Here is a 21,884-nt window from a genome sequence, read left to right as displayed (position 1 = left end):
CGGAGGGGGAAATACACCCAGCACTACGAACACGCCAGTAAACACAGCCCGTTAGTTATTACAAAGATGCCAAAACCTTACTACTTCTTGTTCCTTCCAGTTAATGTACCATAGCCGAGGATGAATTGCTATTACAAGGAACTAAAAATAAAAATGTTTCAGAGGCCGTAATTGGCTTGTCTTGTTGGGCTTTTTAAGGAGCCAAAGTACCAGTTCCAGGCTATTAGCCCTAAGGTTGTAGGAGAATGGTGTAAAATATTTCTTCATTAAAACCCTACCTTCTATATAGAGGTGTTTTTCTTTGGGATTTTTTCCCTTTCCTTCTTCATTTTTTTTAAAACTTCTTTTATTTTTATAAGATGCATATTAGCAAATAAGCTTTAGTTAAAAGAGGGCTTTGAAAACCCAGAGGTGATAAACATAGAGAAGACTCTTTGCAGCTGGAGAACCGCTCAGAGCCTTCACTCATGGATTCAGGTCATTTTCCTGCAAAGTTTACATAATATTCCTGAATCTCGTCTGTCATCTTGGGTCATTTTTAACAACCAGCACCAAATCCTCCAGGCAAGCAGAGAGCACGGGCTGGGGACCACCACCAGCATGGGACAGGGACCACCACCGCTGTGGGACAGGGCCCTGCTGGCAGCATGAAGGAAGAGCGCAAGGACAGGGAGCCCAGACAGAGGGTGGCCGGTGACACTCAGCTACCTGTGCCTGCCGTTTCCCAGCAGCTGTACTTGCAGCTGCACAAGCTGTGGCACTGCTAATTATAACCACAGCAGCACAAGTCTGAGGAACACCAGAACGCGCTGAACGCTGCCCACCTGCCTGGCAGCTCCCTCCCACCACCCCAGCCAGCAGCGGCAGGAGAATGCCACAGGTTCCTTCCCAAACACCTCATGGCCTGGCATTAACGCTAACAAAGGCCACACGAGGCAGCCGGTAGTGTCCAATTTATTCACTGGGTGCTCCTTTTTTTTTTTTTTTTTCCTTTTCAGGCTTTTTGCTTCCACTTCATTACCAGCAGCGTTGGTTACTGCCATCACTTGGTATCAGCAACAATGACAAAACCAAAATCATTTATTCAGCAAAACACTTGTTTTGAAAGAAACAGATGCTGTGCCTGCGCGAGAACTTGGAGATTTGGCACGAGACAGCCATCCTGATGAGGCATAAGTGACACACGAGCAAAACAACAATAATTCACGGTCATTTAAAATGGCTTTAAAACCGGCTGCAAGTTCTGCCACTTAGAGCCTGCTCTGATGGCCGCTGGGTCAGAGCACCTCGGTGCTGCCCTCTCCGTCCACAAAAGCATTTGTCTGCACGGAACGGAAATCAATAATAATAGTAATATCAATAATGACGCTGACCAAGCTGCACGCAGCACCACGCAGCACTGGAAGCTCAGCAGAAGGATTACAATGCACCCTTTCGCTCTCTTGTTTTGCACACTTTTCCTTCCAAAATGACAGCCCAAGATATTTACTGCTTTGGTTTTGTGATTTGAAGGTTGCTGCTAGAAGAAGAATACATCTGCTAGGTACAATTGCTATTTTTTGATAGTGTCTAGGCAATACCTTGTTAAAAAGGGCAAAACAACAGTTATTAATTACCCTAATTAACCCAATTCATAAGACACATTTGTGTAGCTGTCATGACAACTGCTTTGACTAACTTGCCAAGAATAGCTTAGCTGTCCATTCAAATAAATCCCTGATAATTGCTAGTCTAGTTTACTGGGCTTCTGTGATAATAATAATTAGTGCTACTGTACAAAAGGTCGCGCTAAACAGTTTATGAATGATGCGTTTCGCATGGTGATTACATGAGTCACCGGCGCCCAGCGAACGTACACAGCCACACTTCCTACGTGGCGAGACATGATGGGGCGGCAGCACGCACAGCAGGCAGAGGGGACTAAAGTGACGGGTCAGAGGCAATTTTAGGGCCCTACCACCAAAATGGAAGAAGTATCCGATACCGATGGGATAGGGACAGAGACAGCGAGCTCACGGATAATGCAGGATAGATGTCAGCTCCACGGAGATCTGTGAAATCACCCCCTTTGGGAAAAATTCTGATTAAATGCCACCTACGAGCTTTATCGACCATCCCTTGTTACCTACCACAAGGGACACGTGCATGCAAAGAGGGTCTTCATCTTCAAGTGTTCGCCCGCTGCAGCACCGTCCTCCCACCTGAACTCGTAGGTGCCGGAGGAGAGCACCGCGCACACACCTCAAGCCGCCGCCGCGCTCACTGCCACCATCAGCGGGGCGAGCGATCGCCCTGTCACACGTGGCAGGTTATGCCTCCAGACTGCAGGCAGCAAGGCCAGGCGAGCGCTTAAAGTGTCGTTATGGTGTGAAAAGCAAATATGCAGAAATGACACCTCGGCTCTCAACAAATCTGTTCCCCGAGCATCTCCAAGCGCTGCATGGGTTTTCATCGCGTTAACCCCAGGAGCCAGCACAGCCCAGGGGAGAGGGGCCGAGTCCTCGCCTGCCAAATTGAAGCCCAGTTAGCACATCTTCCTTTTGGGGGAGGATAGAAGTCGGGTCCCCAGAAGGATCTTGGTGCTACAGGCTGTGGCCCGGCTCGCTGCACTCATCACTCGCAGCCAAAAGCACGTGCTAGAAAACAAGGGGCTTTTGTCAGAGTGACGAGGAGAAATTACAGAAACCTGATGCCGAGCAGAACCTTCCCCGAGTTTTCCCATGTGAAGTCTGCAGCTTGGTTCAATATGTTAGTGCCTAATGAAGGTTTCCCCCATATTCTGCAGGGTATAATCATTCTCCTCCTAACGAGCATGTGTTAATGGCATATTAATGCTGACAACATCTAACTGTGGAGAACAAGAGAGGAACATACTCCAAAACTCATTTCAAACACAGGACTTCATTGCGGGCTATGCGGGCCGCAGCCAAGGGGCACACCTCAGCCAAAATGTCCTATTACCCCCCAAAGCTAGGACACCACCAGTGCAGGGCAAGAAGGAAGCAAGACCGGTGAGGAACCATCCACAAACTCTTGGAAAAGCCTTTTGCTGGGCAGGCAGGTCTGGATGCTGGTTTTGAGCCAACAGCCATGTGATTTTATTTAGTAAATGCCACCGAAGCTGGGCCCATGGAGAGCATCCAGATGTGAATCTGACGACAACGAGCTGGGGAGGGAGCAGGTGAGTGGAGGCAGGTGAGTCCCGAACCCGGGAGGCTGACAGCCTCCCACCCAGCGGGGTGCCGGGTTTGCCAGGCAGAGTTTGCACGAGCTCTGATGCATGAAAAGAACACGCATAAAATGGGTGCTTCTCTGGCTTTTCTCCTTCATGAGTGTTTCATCCCCATTCAGAAGAGCAACATCCGAGCGCTGCAACACCAGCCTGGTTATTTTCCATGAGACTGTCCAGCGCTGCTCAACATCCACACACCACCTATATCATCCAGGCATGCAGGCCGCTGGGCCCTATACATCACCGCAAAACACAGACAGCTCCCAAAAAGTGCCATTAATCTGCTCTGCCGGTGCGCTGCCCGCACCAAACGCTGCAGGAAGAGGCAAAAACCTAATTCTGCAATTGTTAAACTCCTGTGTGCTCACACCACCACATACATTTAGATTTCCAGATCGATAATCGATGCTGGAATCAATAGCAGGGAATTTAGCTACATTATAAAAACAGTAAAATCAGCCAATAGTGAGAAATGACTATTGAGTCCTGTGTTTTCTGTACTCACTTAGTCTAATAATGGTGAATGATATTTTCCAAGTACATTATTCAGCAATAAAAACGCAGAATTATTTGATCTCTTTCTAACCTTTATGATTCTAAGCACTCCTTTTGACCCAGATTGAATGAGGCAACATCTGCAGAGCCTTTCACAAAATTGTACTCTGCATGCACTATTGTAGGTCCGCTGCCAAAGATAAATGTTATTATTTTAAAACCATCATCCTACTAATAGATGAGCAAATGCACAACATTAGCATAGCCCGCAGATCTCTAGCACTGGTGAGAAAATGCCAGAGGGTTTTTGCTTAATGGAATTTTACATACCTGACTTAGTATGGGTTAATGCAATCCACCAACACAGGAATTTTAAAACCTGCCCTGTGGCATACACCTGCCTTTACAAAAGATGGTGTAATCCGACAAGCTCCACATCCCCGTGAGAACGACGGAGGATTCACGTCCAGATCTCCTGTGGCCAACGGGACGTGGAGACAAAGACCTGGTCTGCGCAGCTCCGGCAGACACAGCCCGCGCTCGATGCCAGGCAGTATTTATCGCGCTTAATGAGGGAGCCTTGCTGGGGATCACCTCGCCGTGCTGAGCGCTTCCATCGGAGGGCGCGGGGCGAGCCATCGAGCACAGGGAGTGCAACACGGGATGCACGGCTCCATGGCTGCTTCAGAGCCTTTTCCAGCCTGTGGAGGGGACGGGAACCAGCTGCGATGCTGGGTTAAACAGGGACTCACTTCCAGGCTAGGTAATAATCACTTGTCCAGCTGACACAAGCCATTACTTCACTCCAAATTTAGACTGGAAGCCAGACTGAGACACTGAAGTGATGACACCGCAGCCTCCTCTCCAGCTAATCTTCCAACCAGTGCCACATGCAAGCGTTGCACAAACAGGAACAGCAAAATTTGGCCCGAAGTGTGGCTGGGGACGTCGGCTTCAGTGTCTCCTTGCTGAGGCCTGGAGATGCTCCTGGGGAAGGCAGGAGGCTGGCTGGGAGCTGGCACCAGAAGGGATCGAGGACACGGTCTGTGCCCAGCAGCCCTGCACTCTGTCGGTGAGGGCAGCGCTTCGTGGAGAGCACCCCACACACTGCGAATGCCGAGCACGCTCTAATTTGAATTATAATTACACTTATAAGCACACAGATTACAACTATTTATGCTACAAATAAGACCATCCTGTATTTTAATTAACAGAAAATGATTGGAACTCAACTATAGCCTCTGCTGGGAACAATATCTAATCATTTATTTAAGCGAGGCTGTGCACAGCCCCATATGCAACCTGGCCGGGCAGCAGTAGCTGGCACGGCTGCTGACACCCTGTATTTTATATATATATATATAAATATATATATGAACCTTTAAGGGCAGCACCAGTGCCTCCAGGAGAAGGCAGGAAGAAAGAAAGGGAGGGTTGGAAGGTGGAAAAGCACTTTTGCCACTGGGATGCTCCATTGTATTGAAAGCAGCTCCATCCCAACATGACACTGACAATGCGATGCTCGGGGGCCTGAGATGCGTTGTGCTGCAAGCTGTTGTGTCACAGTAAGGGGCAAAGGGAATCGCAAGACCTACGGCATCACCGAGCAGCATCACCGGCCCTGCAGCGAAGCAATATTTCAGCAACATTTCGCCCTTTGGGTCTGGAAGGCAAAGCAGGCAGCACCGGAGTGAATTCCCAAGCAGAAACACATCGGCTGACCGTCAGGACAAATCGGAAGGGCAGAAACCACTACTGACCATCCCCGTGCAACCGCGGAATAATTTCCCAGAGGAGAAGCCTCATCCCTGGAGGGGCTCAGAGCTGTGTCCAGGCAGTTCCCGGGGGAGGCAGGAGACACGGCCCTGCAGCAGCGGGGCAGAAGGGAGCCCTCCGGGGACAAGCCCAGCTCTGTACATCCAGGGCACATCTGGCTGAAGGCAGGAGAGAGGGCCTGGAAGGGCACCTGGCTGAGGGCTTTCTGCAACTCCAGCCCCTCAGGAGGGGCTTCAGGAGGTGGCAGCTGACAAATACAGCTCTTCAAGGAGCCGAGCAGATGTGCGTGAGGTTACCCAAAGGAGATGCGCGCCCGGCCTCAAATATTCCTTTGCATGCATGTGCTTTATGCAAAATAAATTACAGAAAGAAACCACAGAGTTCATGTCGCTCAATACAACAAGAGCTAATTTGGAAGCTGCTATACATAAGGCTATAAATAGCGTGCAAGACCACCCTTTCGATATAATTACTTACTGTAAGTCTTTTCTAATTTAAGGGAAAAGTCTTATCTACCATGTAAGTATACTCACAGGACCTTTTTTTACAGACTCAACAAGTAAAAGTTATGCATCAGAAATATGCATCCAATTCAAAATTACTAGCAGCCAAACGAGCTGAGCTGCTATACTTTTGGTAAAAGTGAATCATAACACCCAAACAAAAAACATAGAAAAAAATGGTGTGTATATATATATAGCTATATGACAAAATAGATAGTTATTTACATAATTATGTACAATATTTAAATCTGTACACTTCACATACTTACACAGATACATAGCGTATAGCACCTAAGGTAAAACAAACCATCTCTAGTATGGAAATACGATGACAAAAGCACTTCCATTCTGAGCGCTCTGGGTCCTGGCATCAGAGGAGAGAAGCTTGGCTTTCACACACAGCTGCTGGCACCACACCATGCCCTGACCCCATTTCCCCATGGACCCCATGGCAAATGCCCCCAGTCCCACGTGGTGCCCCCGGTGCAGGAGCAGAGCCGTGCTGAAGTCAATGCTTGCTGGAGACCTGGTGCGGGAAGCGTGCAGCCAGTGCAAGCCCTTGTTCAACATGAATGGGAGCTGGGGTATTTATCTCTGTTGCAAGGTATTCAGACAAATTTTTCAACACGGAGAGCTGGAAGCGATTACAGAAGATGCATAACGCGGATCGGCTGACCTCAGAGCGGAATAAGACTCCGCTCGTTTCCACTGCATCACCCCTGAGCTGTGAGAGGTCAGGAAGCGCCGATGACGCACAGTGTCCACGACACCCCGACACCTCCCCGGTGGCCACCACGAGCTCTTGGGAGGCTCTGGGTGCCCATCCGAAGGTGCCATGGGGGTGGTGGCACTGGGTGTCCCCACATCATGGCACTGCGGAGACCCGGCGGGGACAGCCGTGGGTGCCACCAGCCACCCGACACCTGCCCCGCCACCACCTGCAAGGATCGGCAGAGCTGTCTTGCAGTTTCTTGGTGAAACCCGGGCAGCTCTTGGCTATCCCCAGCACCAGAGAGGGGAAAAAGAGCGGCAGGCTCAAGCTGAAAGCATCCCCGGTCTTCACCGGGCTCCCGGAGAAGAAAGGCTGCCGTTAGCTACCAGACAGAGATGCTCACGCGCGAGAAGGCAGACGCGCTAATTAGAGACGTGACCCGTGCTTGCACATCTCGGTGCAAATCAGAGACCAAAAAAAGTGCTGAGTTACAGTGACCTCCCAAGGAGAAAACAAGACTGGCAACGTTTGCTGCGAAGGCAGTCTTCCGACTAGTTGAACATCATTGCTGATAATGCTTTAATTATTATCTCTACTTAAAATAAGCCTTATTTCAACAGTCTGGCATGTCTCAACGCTGCAAACTTTCTCCGGGTCGGAAATCATCTCTTTTTTTGCTTTCGTTCTACACACAGTATTACTGAGAAGCAAGCCAAATCCCTTCCAATTATGTATCATGACGTTTCCCTAGTGTTACACTAAAGCAAGGCCCTTCACTTATAAATGGCATGGTTTATAACAAATTGTCTGTTATACCAGACAGAAACTGATTTCCTCAAACCGAGCATATTAAAGTGAGTACATTCATTCTGGTTGTAACACACAAAATGTGATTATAACAGACACTTTTGGGGCTTTTTAAGGCTAGCAGAGAAGAGGAGGATAAGCTGGAGGGGAAGAAAGAATTGACAAGTAGAGAAATGACAGAGAAAGAGGAACAGCCACGCTGATTTCATTTCTTACAAAACAAAAATCTTTGTATGTTGTCGAAATGTGCTTTAGTTAACACTGCGAGATAGCCAGAGCAAAAACTGCCTGTGCTGCCTGAAACGAAAATTGCTCTATTGTGCTTAGAAAACCATTTCCTATGGTGAGGAGAACGCTTTCCAGGTAGTAAAAAGCATATCTGAAACCACCGGGGCCTTATCCTGCAACTGTTGCTCACTCAAATAATCCCTACTGCTACAGGGAGCCCGGGCGAAATCAGTGTGAGTGAGGATTATGCAGGAGTGTATCGAGGTTGGGGGATTAGGCCAGGATTACCACTAAAACCAGTAATTCCCCATCTTACTGCCGGTGGCTGCCAGCACAGGAGGCAGTGGCCGCAACCTGGCGGCACCCACACACCACAGGGCATCTGCGTCCCCCCAGGGGACCACGTGGAGCAGGGGGATCACACCGTGCCTGTGGGATGCTCCCTGTGCCCGTGGGATGCTCCCCAACCCGGGGCAGCCCCCGACACTAGGGTGGTGTTTCCCGAAGCGGTGCCATCTGAGAGAAAAGTGGGGTGTGAGACCGGCTGCGGCAGCACGGTGCAGCTGTTGCACACACACCGCTTTCTTTTCAAGTCGAAATCTGGGCATGCAAGTGTTACCCAAGGGTGGCCGTTCTGCATGCAAATTGTGTCCCGGGGATCCTAAAATGCTCTGCATTCAGACCGCTCTCCACACCACCCCAATGCAACGTGCATTTTTATCGAGGAAGCTGCCTAATGGCTCCTATTAATTTTGATTTTTAATCTCCTGGTATACAACTCCCAGCAATATGCATGCAAAACCCGACAACAAGCCCTTTCGGTTTCAAAGCTGACTTCTCCTCGGGCTCAGCGGGAAGAGAAAAACACTCAGCAGCAGCAAAAGCCCTGCCCGGCAGTGCCCTCTCAGCTCCCCGCCTGCTGCTCTCCGTGCTGCAGCAAAAAACGAGACACAAACCGGGGCCAAGGCCCGTGCTGCCAGCCGTGCTCTGGGGAGCACTCGGTGCCTCCACCACCGCCTGTGGTCGAGGAGATGCTCAAGCACCCTGTCCAGCCCCAGCCGAGCCCATGTAGGGCTGCTGGCACCGGGACGTCCCACACCAGCTCCTCACGTCCTCCTGGCAGCCCTGGCACCACGCAGCCCAAAAGGGGAAAGCTGTTTGAGGGTCGTCCCGTGCTTTTTTGCATCCTCAGAGGCAGGCCAAAATCCTTGGCTGTTTAATCCTTTCTGGATTCAGAGGAGGAACACAGGAGCAGAGACGAATCCAATTATCACTGGCACGGTGTGGCCACGGCCCTGCCACCGCGCGTCCCGCTGCCACAGCGTAGGAGACGTCTCCCGAAGAGCAGCTCGCTCCGCAAACAGCCCGTCCTCGGGGACTTTTATTTCAAGGTTCCTGACTGTTAAAGTAAATGAGCCTCACATTAAAGACCAGCTACATATCAAGCCAACGCAAAGCCAGCCTCTGCGAGGACGGTGCTCGTTTTCAGAGGCAATCACTTACTTGCAGACACGAGCATCATATGCTAACTGACACCGCCAGCTACATGTTTACCTCTGTATTTTATCTTTTATCAAGCGATGCTTTGCCTTCCCATCAGCGCGGGAGGAGAAGTCACTCCTAGGTGGAGCGTCAGCGCTATCTCCCTGACACTGACACCTATTAAAGACTCCCGGGGGATGCGGCGGCCGCCTCGTCACCGGAGGCACTTCCAACCAGCCCCGACAAAGTCCTACCCAAGGCGCTGCGGGGAACGACTTGGCTCTGACGGGGAAAGCTAATCGCTTGCTGCCTTCCTGGAGGCTCTGGAAACTCTGCACTCGGGCCGGCTTTGTATTTATTAAATCATCTGCACCTGGAGGTGTGCACCACCAGCATACTTCCCAAGGATATAATTACAGTGAGCAGCAACCGCTACCCAAATGACAGAGCGCTGTGGACGCATGGAGGCAATGCTCCAACGGCAGAAGCAGGAGGATTTGGGTGGTGGGATTGCAGGAAGGTGCCTGAGGACCCACGCCAGCTCCTGCAGAGGAGGTGGACGCGTGCTTTGGGCACACCTGAGCAGGTGCAGCAAGCCTGGAGGAGCCTCTGCAGGCTGCACCCGAGATGGAGGTGGCGCACAACAGCCCCCATCTGCCTTCGGGGCTACCTTTGGCAGTTTTTGTGTCGCCCTGCATGGTGGGACAGGGTGGTCACTGTGCTCACTGCTGAGCCTCCCGAGGCTGCCCTGGGCACCAGGCAGCCTCACCCTCCGGGGGCACTCGGGTTTCTAGGAGCCGGTTGCATCCACAACACCAACGGGATAACTGCCCTTGCAACAGCTGGAAAACCACAGGGGATTTCCAAACAAAAAAAAAATTAAAGAAAATAATAATCCTTCCCTGAAATAAACATCCCATCAGCTTCCACTTGGGATTTCTCTTCCCCTCACCCCAACCCTGTGAGGCCTTCAGCTGCCCTCCTGTGTGCTCGCAGGGCTGCCGGAGGGCGCATTTTTAGCTGACCCTCCAGGGCAGCAAAGCGAGGCACTCATTAGGAGAGACGAATTCATTTCTCCAGGCCAGGTATCAGCACTTCACATCCTGCCTCAAACGGGCTGGGAGAAGGAAGGGGCAAGCTGGAGGCAGAGGGAAAGGGAAGCGTTCCCCTCCACAAGTGCCCCGGCCCTGCAGTCGGGGCGTACACAGGGCAGGGGCTCTGGAGCACCACATCCCCCTGGCTCATCATCCCAGCGGCAGCGCATCCCAAACCCAAGGCGTCGCTCAGCAAGGAGCACACAGGAGCATCAGTGGGAATCCCCAAACGATGGTTCCTAGGGAGCAGGCGGCTCCGGGAGCAGCTCTTCTGCTGCGTTTGGCCAGAGACATGCTTAACCCAAACCACTCCAATTTGTGTGGCTGCAAGTCCCTGCCTCTCCTCACCACAGCCTGCTAAGGTCTATGGCTGGGTACTCTCAGGTAGAATCTGCAAGCTCTTATATCCAGGCCCTTTCCATCCAGTTATTGCTAGGAAACTCTATCACAGCTTCTGTACCAAGACCAGGAGTCAAAACGGTCTCGAGCCCCCCGCACCAGCACCCTGTCACCACCACTGACCCCAAAGGCACACGGGGGCTCACCCACGGGCGCTGCTCCATGCTCAGACACTGGTCCAGGTGCTGGCTCAGCCAGCCCCAAGCTGCAGCCTTGTAACACAGCAAGGAGCCCAAAATGCTGGGACAGGAGAGGTTCAGGGCATGGGAGCGAGCTGAAGCCCACCAGCTGCCACGAGGAGCCAGGCAGCCACCTCCCTGCCTCCGGGGAATTAAAAGCTGCACCTCTGCCTTGAACTGCCGATGCTGACACCGCTGTGTGACTGCTCAGGAGATGCCTCTGCAGCCCTAGTGGAGGCTAAAATACCAGGGTTTGGGGAGCATTTCGGCACTACGTATGCTGCAAAATCAGGCCTGCCGGCACCGACCGCTTCCAGCAGCCCTGCAGACTCTCGCAGCGGGCCGGGCTCTGCTGTCTATAGTGCAAGGATAAATCTGAAGCAGCTCCACTGTCTTCAGGAGCATCATTTTGCATTTACACCAGCACAGCGAACGCAAAACAGTGCAAGCCATAAATATTTTAGGTGTTTTTTCAGCTTTGTTATTCCGTTCAAAGAAGGAAACATGACAAACCTTTGATTGTTTTGCTTAATACCAAACAATAATTCAAAGAGAGACAAACAAGCAACATTAAATGATGCCTGTGATGTACAGGAAAGCCGATGAATTAGAAGAACCTGATGAGGACAGCGTGGATCACGGCAGCACCTGTACATGCCTTCATCGGGTACCACACATCCCTAGCACACCAACGCGCGCTGGTGTGCATGGTGAGGGGACACAGCTGGGCACACGCCTGCATCCCCAGCGTGATGTGCTGCTGGGATGAGTGATGGCCACCAAAGAGACTTCTAAAGACCTCTTGAAAAACTCCTGACCACGTAACAGGCACCTCTTCCCTTGAGAACCAACACACTCGGAATCCACTTACAGAGCAACCAAGCCCAGCCTGCTCGAGCTCACAGAGAGCCGTGCCATGCCAGCATCAACCACCCCAACGCCACTGCTGACTTCTGCAGTGTCCAGGGGGTGAAACACCCGCCCGCGACCACCTGTCAGGACCAGGCAAACACATAAGAAGTGCTCACCTCAGGCAGCGGCATCCCGTTGATGATGAGGTCGGGCTGCTGGGGGCTCTGCCCCGCGAAGGTGTGGTGGTAGATGTGGTTGGAGCCGGCGTTCCTGTTGTTCTGGCTCTCCACGTTGAGGAAGGTGCTCTCGGAGCGGCGGCAGCCCAGCGGCAGGGTCTGCTGGTGGTAGTCGAAGTAGTTGAGGGATGAGGTGAGAGAGGAGCAGCTCACAACGTTCATTTTATCCGTCTCTTCCACATCCCGCGGTACCAGGCGGATATCGTTCTTGCTGATTTTCTTCTTCTTGCTTGATTTCTTCTGATGCCCGTAGGAGTACTCTGCGATTCTAAGGGACAGAAGCAAAAGAAACAGCTGAGAGCATCCCATACTCTGCCCCTGAAAAAAAAACACTCAGAAACCCAGAGGGCTTGGCCCCATCTCCATGTAGGTTTCTTAGTCATGCACGTTACGTCACGTTTGGGATCTCGTGGCACAGAATGGTCTTTAGCTTATTTTCATATGTGTAATGTTTTTAGGTCAAACGTGAAGAATAAAGGGAAGGGAAAATGCCTCTGCTTTTCTCTAGTGTTTATAATTGCTGATATTTAGTTACTGGAAGTAAAGTCCAGCCTGCAGAAGAGAAAAATGGAGATGTTAAAATCCATGAACTGAAAAGGGTACCTGCATTCATTTCCATGCGTAATAAGGATTTTAAAAGTGATTTAATTTGGTCCCCGTAATGAAAATTCAAAATGAATAGCGGATTTTTTCCCAGTTCATTTTCCATTGCAGTAAATAAACCAAACCCAGAGCAGCCCTAGCTGGCAAGCTCTACTTTCTCACACTCCAAAGGCTGTTTGTTTATTAATGTTTTATCCAAAGTGCTCGTATTTTGACTATCTCTTGATAATACCTGATAACTTGAAATCTTTTTTCCAACTGTAACCTATTCCTCATTCACCCCCTGACATACACACACCCTTCTGCTGGGAAAGGCTTTCGTCTTCTAGAAATCGGAGAACAACAACTGTGTTTTGCAAAGAGAAATGATCCTTTTTGACCTGTTTTTTTTTTTTTTTTTTTTTTTTTTTTTACTGCAAGCTTGTTTTTCTCTGCCTTTCTTCCCCTCTTTGCTTTCCACCTGCCAAAAGAATCAACTGATGAAGTGCCTTGTTTGCCTTCTACAAAACACAGGAGGAAAAAAAGTTACCATAAAACACCACAGAGAACATAACGAAAAAATATGACTGCACCTTCCGTTAACTCTGCATGCTCAACTCAAAGTGACTGTGGCTGCTTTCCATAGGGGCCAATGCAACCCAGCGAATGCCCCACAGATGCATTTGTGCACGCGCAGCGCTAGGCAGCTCAGTATTTCCCAGGGAAGCATATCGGGCTGTACCCACAGTCAGAAACACACAATTGAAAGCTGGGAGTTTGCCCCTCTTCTTATTATGATAACAGCATTAAAAAAAAAAAAAAAAAGGAGAGAGAGAGAAAGAAAAAGAAATCCAATAGCTGCAAAAGAAATAACAGGATGAATAAATAATACCGTTTATCTAGAAAGGCAAATATTGGACAAATATTCTTGTTCCACAAAGCTAATTGTCTGAGCATGAAAATGCCACCAAGTCGAACAGCTCTCTCATATAATCTTATGTGCCTCATAAATTAACACGTTTTATGAAGACTCTCCAGCAGCTGTTGTGAAGAACATTTAAAATAAGGAAATGGTAAGTCTAAATGCACACACAGAACATGGGGAGAGGGTGCCTGACGGCCACAAGGACTGCTGTCTATTACTTCTTTACCTCTGCAGCTGACTTCTCCTGATGAGAATCACACTGATAACAGCCCGTGCATTCCCCCGAGTGCGTAAATAAATCAGAGGAAGACAGGGATTTCTGTTGTGCCAACAATCTATATGCTGCTGAGTCGTCTAACAATGCTTGATGAAGCTTTAATTGTTTTGTTTACCTAAATGTTTAAGTTTGGCAATGTGAGATCCCAATTATTTCCTGCAGGCATTCATTTTGCTGTCCTTTCTCTATTGACCAATTATTTAATTAAACTGCACTTCATTAATCCCTAAAACCATCACAGTAAACCCAGTGCTTATACATATGCGTGAAGCTGTGAGGGGCACCACCACAACTTGATTTTTATACATTCAGCTTCTATTCTTGTTTAATGGGCCGAGCTGGCAAAAAATCTGGTATATTATCTTTCCTTTAAAGCTAGGCATCCCATAATACAGCACAGAGCAAGCTTTATTTGCAGATGATTTTTCCCTCATCATGCAAAAAGGCTTATAAACACACTTTATGTTGTGAAAATGTGGAACTCTTCAGCATTATTTCTGTGTAAATAAAACTTTAAAGACTGCACATCCCCCTGCACTCCGAAATTGCCAGGGGCGACGATACGTTTCAAAGGTAGAGCAAAATTAATTTCCATTCCTCCCATCTGAAATGACTCAGTGCTGAAGGAATGGAGAAGTCATGGCTATTTCACTAGTAACAGGATTAAACCATTTATGAGGCATTGCAGCTGCTCTTTTATGGCATCTGATTGATATTCATGTGTGGTTAGCATTTGTCTACTAACTTGTGTAACACAGAGAATAGTAAAAGAGAGACAATAATCGCGGGGCTGTTACATATTCAGGGGCTCCATTTCACATCTTCGCCTTTCATCACCGCCCGGCTCCGGGCGCAGGATGACCTGCCCTCCTGCGTTTCGGACCGGGAGCCCACAGTCAGCCAGGGCAAAATAACGCAGCGCCGTAAAAATAATTGCTAAAGCCAACGCTCGGAGCCAAACCGGCCGTGCCGTTTCCACCAGTGTCGCGTCCAAGGGAGATGGCAGATTTGGGGGAGCGTTTATTCCCTCGGCCCCCATTCTCAGCTGTGGCCGAGAGCCGCATCCATGCCACGGATGCACAATGGCTCTTTTGAGGGGAGAAGAAGGGCCGTGGGTCCCCGCTGCTCACCCCGCGACGGCCGTGCTCCCACCGGGGCCGCCGGGACGTGGGTCCCACAGCCACCCCCGGTACGCAGGGAATGGGTGTCCCTGGTCCTCCTGCATGGAGCAGCGGGAGCCGGCCCCACGCTCGTCTCTCCAGCCACAGCGTGCAGGAGCTAACGTCTGCTGCAACAGATTGTCGCGGAGAGAGATCGCAGCCGTCTGCACCTCGGGTGGGTCTCCGTCCATCTCCCGGAGAAGGACGATTTAAAGCCTCTCAGGAGCTTTCCCAAGAGGGACAAGTGCCTCACTTCTGTTCCTAAAGCAAATTTAAGCCCCCCAGTACACAACAGCAAATGGAAAAGGAACTGTGCTTGCAAAAATCATAGCAGACACTGGCAGGCACAGAGAAATAAAGATGTTCTTTACCTGCAGTTATAGGTCCTGATTTCCTTGTTATCCCTTTTGCACTTTACTGCCACGAAGATCATGGTGACAAAAAGAATGGCCGCAATAGACCCCAGGGCAATAATGAAAATGAGGGAGAGGTTAACAGATCCTATGGACTCCTGGGCATCGAGGGCCGGAGACAGGTATATCAAAATCAAGGCTGAAGCCGACAGAGATGTTTTTCCATGGTCATGAGCCACCACAATCAGCTCGTAGGCTGTCTTTGCATTCTCCCCAAAGGCTCTGGTGGTCCTTATCTCTCCATTGACCTGGTCTATCTCAAAAAATCCTCTGTCTCCTTCCACCATTTCGTAGGAAAGTCTGCCATTTTCACCCTCATCATAGTCATCAGCCTTGACCACTGTTACCAAGTAGCCGATCCCCGCGTTCCTGGGGATGTACACCTCCGCAGTCCCGTTGACCAGAGGTGGGGCCGTGATCACAGGCGTGTTGTCATTGACATCCAGGACAATCACCCTGACGGTGGCATTGCTCTGCAGAGAGGGATTACCTCCATCCTTTGCCAAGACCTTGAACTCAAAGGCCTTTGTCTGTTCATGATTGAAGGACCTCAGAGCATAGATATCTCCAGAGTTGGGGTTGATGGAGACATAGGTGAAGACAGGCATGTCCCTGACTTGGGAGGGCACAATCTGATAGGAGACACTGCCATTGAGGCCCAGGTCAGGGTCCCTTGCAGAGACTGAGAGGAGGTAGGCCCCTGGGGTGTTGTTCTCCTGCACAATGACCTGGTAATAGGGCTTGGAGAAGTGGGGATGGTTGTCGTTCTCATCGGTGATCTTGACGGTGAAGGACTTGGTGGCCTGTAGAGAGGGTACACCATTGTCCTTGGCCTGGATGGTGAGGTTGTACTGGTCCCTCTGCTCCCGGTCCAGCCGCCCATCCACCAGGATGGTGGAGAAGCTCTCGTACTCCTGGAGCCGGAAAGGCACATTGCCCAGGAGCTTGCATTGCACCCGCCCGTTGGCCCCAGAGTCGCGATCCGAGACCCGCACCAGGGCGATGACGTACCCCGGCGGGGCGTTCTCGCTCACCTCCACCAGCTCGCTGTTGACAGAGAGCAAGTTGATGAGGGGCGGGTTGTCATTTGCATCCTGCACGCTGATGGTCACTTTGCAATGGGCAGGGATGGAGTTAGGCCCCAAGTCCTTGGCCTGCACATCCAGCTCGTAGACATGACCCTCCTCGTAGTCAATGGCACCGCTGACCGTGATGAGACCGCTCTGGGGGTCGATCTGGAAGAGCTCCCGGGCTCGCTCAGAGACGTAGCTGTGGAAAGAGTAGAGCACCTGGCCGTTGGTACCCTCATCCGGGTCAGAGGCATTGAGGCGGATGACCGGTGTACCCAGCGGGGCATTTTCGGGCACACTGACGGTGTAGGCCGGCTCCTCAAAGAGCGGGTTGTTGTCATTGGAGTCAATGACGCGGATGCTGAGCTCCACCGTGCCAAAGTTGGGTGGGTCACCACCGTCCAGTGCCGTGATCACATAGCTGTAGTGGGACTGGGTCTCGCGGTCCAGGCTCTTCTCCACCACCAGCTCGGCAAAGCGGGACCCATCTCCCCGCGTCTTGGTCTCCAGCCCAAAGAGGTCATTGGGGGTGATCTCGTAGCTCTGCACACCAAAGCTGCCCGAGTCCGGGTCGTAGGCACTCTCCAGTGGCACCCGGGTGCCGGGGCTGGCAGTCTCGGAGATTTCCAGCTCGATCTGGTCGGTGGGGAAGCTGGGCGCGTTGTCGTTGAGGTCCTTGATCTCCAGCTTGATCACGCAGATCTCCATGGAGCTGGACATCACCTCCAGCGAGATGACGCACTTGGGGCTCTGCCGGCACAGCAGGTCCCGGTCAATCTTCTGCTTGGTCACCAGCAGCCCGGACCCGGGGCTGATGTCCACCAGGTGAGGGGCCGAGTTGGAGACCACCCGGAAAGCGGTGGGCTGCCGGGGGTCTATCACGAAACCGGCGTCCCGGGCGTCCTTGGCGACGTTGGCGATCACGGTGCCGGCCCGCTGCTCCTCCTCCACCGAGTACTTGAGGTTGACGAGGGCCCCGGCGCCGGCCCACAGCAAGGCGGCCCCCAGCAGCGCCGGGAGAGCCCCCATCGCCGCGCCCGCCCCCGACGGCCGCCGCGCCGCGCCCCGACGGCCGCTGGCTTCAGGGGCCCGCCGCCCTCATGCGGGCAGCGCCCGCCGGGCCGGGCTGGAGCGGAGCGGAGCAGAGCGGGGCGGGCACCGGAGGCGGCGGTACCCCCGCGCCCACGCTCAACGCCGCCCGCTTAAAGCCTCCGAGCCGGCGGCGCTGCGGATGGACCGGGCATGGCGAGGGGCAGCGGGAGCCGGCGAGCGAGCGGGAGCCGTGCCGAGCCGTGCCGAGCCGTGCCGAGCCGTGCCGAGCCGTGCTGAGCCGTGCTGAGCCGAGCCGAGCAGCGCCGAGCCCGCTCCCGCCGGCGCTCGCTGCGGCGGCCGCACGCCACTGCCCGCAGTCCGGAGCGCCGGCGGGCGGCGCGGGGGCGGGCGGCGCGGGGGCGGGCGGCGGCGCGCCGCGGCCAATGAGCGAGAAGGGGCGGGGCCTGCGCGGCGCGCCGCCTCCAATGGGAGCGCGCCGAGCCGCGCCGCCGGCCGGAGGGGCGGGGCTAAGGGCGGGGCCCGCGGAGCGGCGCGGCCGGGAGCGGAGCGGGGCCGGCACCGGGGCCCCGCGGCTCCGCGGCTCCGCGCACGCCGGCTGCGAGGGTGCGGCCGCCGCCGGTGCCCCCCTCGGCATCGGGAGCGCCCGGCGGGCACCGCACTGGGCACGGGGCACCCCGCGCACCGCCGAGGCCGGGGCAGCCCGAGCGGGGAGCGGGGCAGCGCCGCCCCGTCCCGCCGGCACGGCCCCCGGGAGCGCTGCGGGGGGGACCCGGCGGCTGTGGCACGGGCAGCGCCCCGCGAGGTGGTTTTCAATGCACCGGGGAGCGCCGAGTCCCGCTGCACGGTGCCGCCTCACCGGCACGGACTCAGCCCCGAAGCTTTTAGCGGGGAACTCGCAGCCGAGCCAAGCCCCGTGGGGGGAGGAGGGTGTAAAAAAATAATAAAAAAATAATAATAAAAGGTTGGGGGGAGGCCGGGTGCCGGCGCTGCCCTGCCGCAAACCGCCTCGGGAGCCCGCGGGTCGATGGCGGCGAGCTGGCTCCCTGCCGGGCAGCGGGGCCGGCGGCCACCGGCGCTGCCGCGGGCCCGTCGGGGCGGCCGCCTCCCCCCGGGGCAGCCCCTGCGGCCGCGCCGTCGGGTCCCGCCGCCCTTCCCAGGCACAAGGGCGCCATCTGGCGGGCGGCGCCGGCAGGAGGCACCCCCTGGTGGGCGCGCCGCGACATCACCCCCAGGGACATCACCAGGGACATCATCCCTTGGGACATCATCCCTTGGGACACCATCCCTAGGGACATCATCACCAGGGACACCACCCCCAGGGACATCACCCCCAGGACATCATCCCTTGGGACACCACCCCTTGGACCATCATCCCCAGGGACATCATCCCTTGGGAGACCACCCCCAAGGACACCACCCCCAGGGACATCATCCCCAGGGACACCACCCCCTGGGACACCATCCCCGGGGCACCCGAGGTGGGATTTCCCAATGGGCTCCCCCCCATGCATGTCACCAAGGGTTCCCGCAGCCCCCCAGGAGGCAGCAGTGGGGGTCCTGCAGGCAGAGGGGATGCAGCAGGTGGTGGGCACCAGGCAGCTGGTGAAAGCTCCGCTACCACGCTTGCGATGTCTTCCTCGGAAAAATTAATTCTGATGACTTGAACTGTGCCGTGCAGATTGAAAAGCTGGCTGAAGGATCATAAACAAAGGGTAATTAGAAACAGGGGGAGGTGTTTATGGGGTACTGCAGGGATCTAGGTTAGGTCTGCGCTCATTTAATACCCTCATTAATGACCTGGAAAGAGGGAGTAAACTGCACATTAATGAATTTGGCAGATGATGCTATACTGGGAGGTGCTGTGAGCTCCAGCAAGCATAGAAAATTAACACAAAAGGGCCTAGTGAGATTAGAAACACGGGAAGGAAACAGCAGAACAAGCTGGGCCCAGGCAAAATGCAAGCGAGGGCATCTGGGAGGCAGAGGTGATGTTTGCCGAGAGCAGGAGGACGACGCTGCCCCGCACCACAGCAGCACCAGAGCCGTGCCCCAAGCACGAAGGGTTGGGGCTGGGTCAGCAAGGGGAGCCCACGAGGCTGCTGAGCATGAGGACAGGAGGGGAGGATCGGCCTCCCAAGGGCGGTGTGGAGGCACTGGGATGCTCAGGACATGGGGCTGCCTCCACGCACACGTGTTGGCGGCAGTGCGGAGGGAGACCACGCAAATGATCAAAGGCACGGAGAGTCTGATATCTGAAGAAAGACTAAAAGGCTTAAATATATATATTGGCTGGCTAAGAGCTGTCTGTGGGGAGACAAACTAAGAGCCTTACAGATCTGGATGGTGTAAATAGAGAGGGAGGGAAGGAATTATTTAATAGAGTACAAGGGGCATCACCAGAAGGGGTGACAGGAAATGAAGAAATGGAGCATTTAGGTTGAATGTCACAGGGGAAAAAATCCCCTCTGCTGACAGTGAAAATTATGAGGCTGCGACGTGGTTCCCTGGAGGGAGAAAGTTCTGCGGCTTGAGATATTTAAAACCAGACAGGATCAGGCTGAATATAAAAGCTCCGGGATCAGCCACTGACAGGGGATGCGTGGAGGAGCCGGAGCTGGGCAGGGACACACCTCATTTTCCAGCTCTTTTTCTAGTGAAGTATTTTTTTATTAAATCACACATACAAAAGGCCTGCAATATTTATTTATGGCATGCGTGTCCTTCTGCAACTGCGATAAAGGAGATCACCGGTGTGATGAATACTGAGCTGGGCGCCTTGTAGCCAGTCAGGCAGACAAGGGCCCTGGAAACCTGCACCCACACATAGCAGTGGAGAGGGGTTAGAGGTGGGCTGAAGGGACCCCCGGCTGACCCATGTGCTGTACAACGTGCCTGGAGCCTCCTTGTTTATGATCCCAGGCTTGGCTTCTGCACAGCACCACATCTCAGCCACTTTCTGCAGCACTCACCAGGCCTCGCTGCCCAGCACCCACAGCCTTGGCCAGCGCTCCGGCCTCTCACCCTGGGTTAACATTCAGTATCCAGCTTGCCAGAGGCTGCGACAGGATCCCTGTGGAGTAAAACAGGCATTGATTCCCACCCCTCCACATCTCCTGCCTCACCGGAGGTCTGAGTGCTGTCAACAAAATGGATTAATAGTCCCATTATCAGTTCAGATGGATGGCCGGGGTGAGGAGAAAACATCGCGTCCCAGGGAACTCAAGTAGGCACATTAATAAAGATGCCACATGTTGGCTCTGAAATCTAAAAGCTTCACTCTGCTCCTTGCAGCAGAATTAGCCTGCCCTAAGCCCAACGCTCCCATCACGATGCACCTGATGGCCCCAGCACCAGCCCACAGTGGCCTGCCAGGAAGGGACTGGGGGAACAGCACTGCCTACCCCGCCTGCTGCCCTTGTACCCCTGGTCCCAGCCCCGGGCAGGACCACCAGGGAGGCCTTGGCCCCCTCACCATGAACACCCCAATGAGTCCTGACCCCCCAGGCTCTGCCCATTGCAGCCCCCTCCTCTCCTGGCATCAGCCCGGGGGGCTGCATGGCCAGCCCAGGCCCCTCACAGACGGTGCAGAGCTGGAGCCTGTTGTGCTGCTGACTCCTTGATAGGTATGGGCAGCATGTAATGGAGATATTGGTTCTGGTTCTGCCCACGCTGTAAAATAAGGAAAGCTTTTAATTAAAAGTGAGCGGTGCAGCTTGCAGCCCTTTGTTTGAGTGCTAATGCGAATGAGTTCTTCCCAGCCCAGCGTTTAAAGCTGTCTCTCTCGTACCTGTCAAAAAGTAAATCTCGGGATCTAAACCATGTATATTGAAAGCTATGGTATCAGCAGGCTGTCAAGCTGGGGATTTTTTTCATTAAAACTTCCTTGCGCAGAGGGAGAAGCCCGGGCATGGGGTAAGGCTGTGGCAGCAAGGGGGGGGGACCAGGAGGGCAGCAGCCTCTGCCACCAGCAGCCTTGCCCCTAGGAGGCACGGGGGCCTCCTACTGTCCTCCATGACACACCAAGTAAAAGCTGGGAGACTTTTTGGGCACCCACTGCAGTGCCCTGGGACACCAAGCCACCAAGAGGGCCCCTGCTGCAGCACAGGGCAGGCACAGCCCCCCCCAGTCCATCTCGCTGCCTGCGATGCGGAAACCGAGACCCTGCGCAAGACATATTTTAAAATTTTAACATTCATTTTAAACATCAAAGAAGAACTTTATCTTTTTAGATTTTTTTTGAACCATTCTTATGATTCTGCATGTAGCATTTCTGAACAGTTGTTTTTCCCCTTTCTGGCACCTTTTCCTTTTAGCTACTAAGTGAAGGAAAATAAATGATGTAGGTTTATTTCTTCCTTTCTTTGCTTATCCAGTTCTGCACAACTTGAAAGCTTTTCAAAGCATCTGGG

At 53.2% G+C, this 21,884-nt stretch overlaps 1 protein-coding gene across 4 annotated transcripts in view; it reads right to left on the bottom strand.

Annotated features, from left to right (window-relative positions):
* PCDH19 (protocadherin 19) overlaps positions 1-17,833 on the bottom strand; it is a 57,066-nt gene extending 39,233 nt beyond the window's left edge. For 2 of the 4 annotated variants that reach the window (XM_068696843.1, XM_068696844.1), the window contains exons 1-2: positions 15,311-17,833; positions 11,936-12,263 (exon numbers count right to left, since the gene is read on the bottom strand). In XM_068696843.1, coding sequence (XP_068552944.1) covers positions 11,936-12,263; positions 15,311-17,451 — 2,469 coding nt within the window. In that variant the 5' untranslated portion in view covers positions 17,452-17,833. The remainder of the gene's footprint in view (positions 1-11,935; positions 12,264-15,310) is intronic. The other 2 variants (XM_068696841.1, XM_068696842.1) reach the window with 1 other exon arrangement.
* Positions 17,834-21,884: the final 4,051 nt, after the last annotated feature.

This window comes from Anas acuta, chromosome 13, assembly GCF_963932015.1.
Source record: "Anas acuta chromosome 13, bAnaAcu1.1, whole genome shotgun sequence".
NCBI classification, from domain to species: domain Eukaryota; kingdom Metazoa; phylum Chordata; class Aves; order Anseriformes; family Anatidae; genus Anas; species Anas acuta.
The sequence above is the reverse complement of the archived record's forward strand: the minus strand, read 5'-3'. Positions and strand labels throughout refer to the sequence as shown.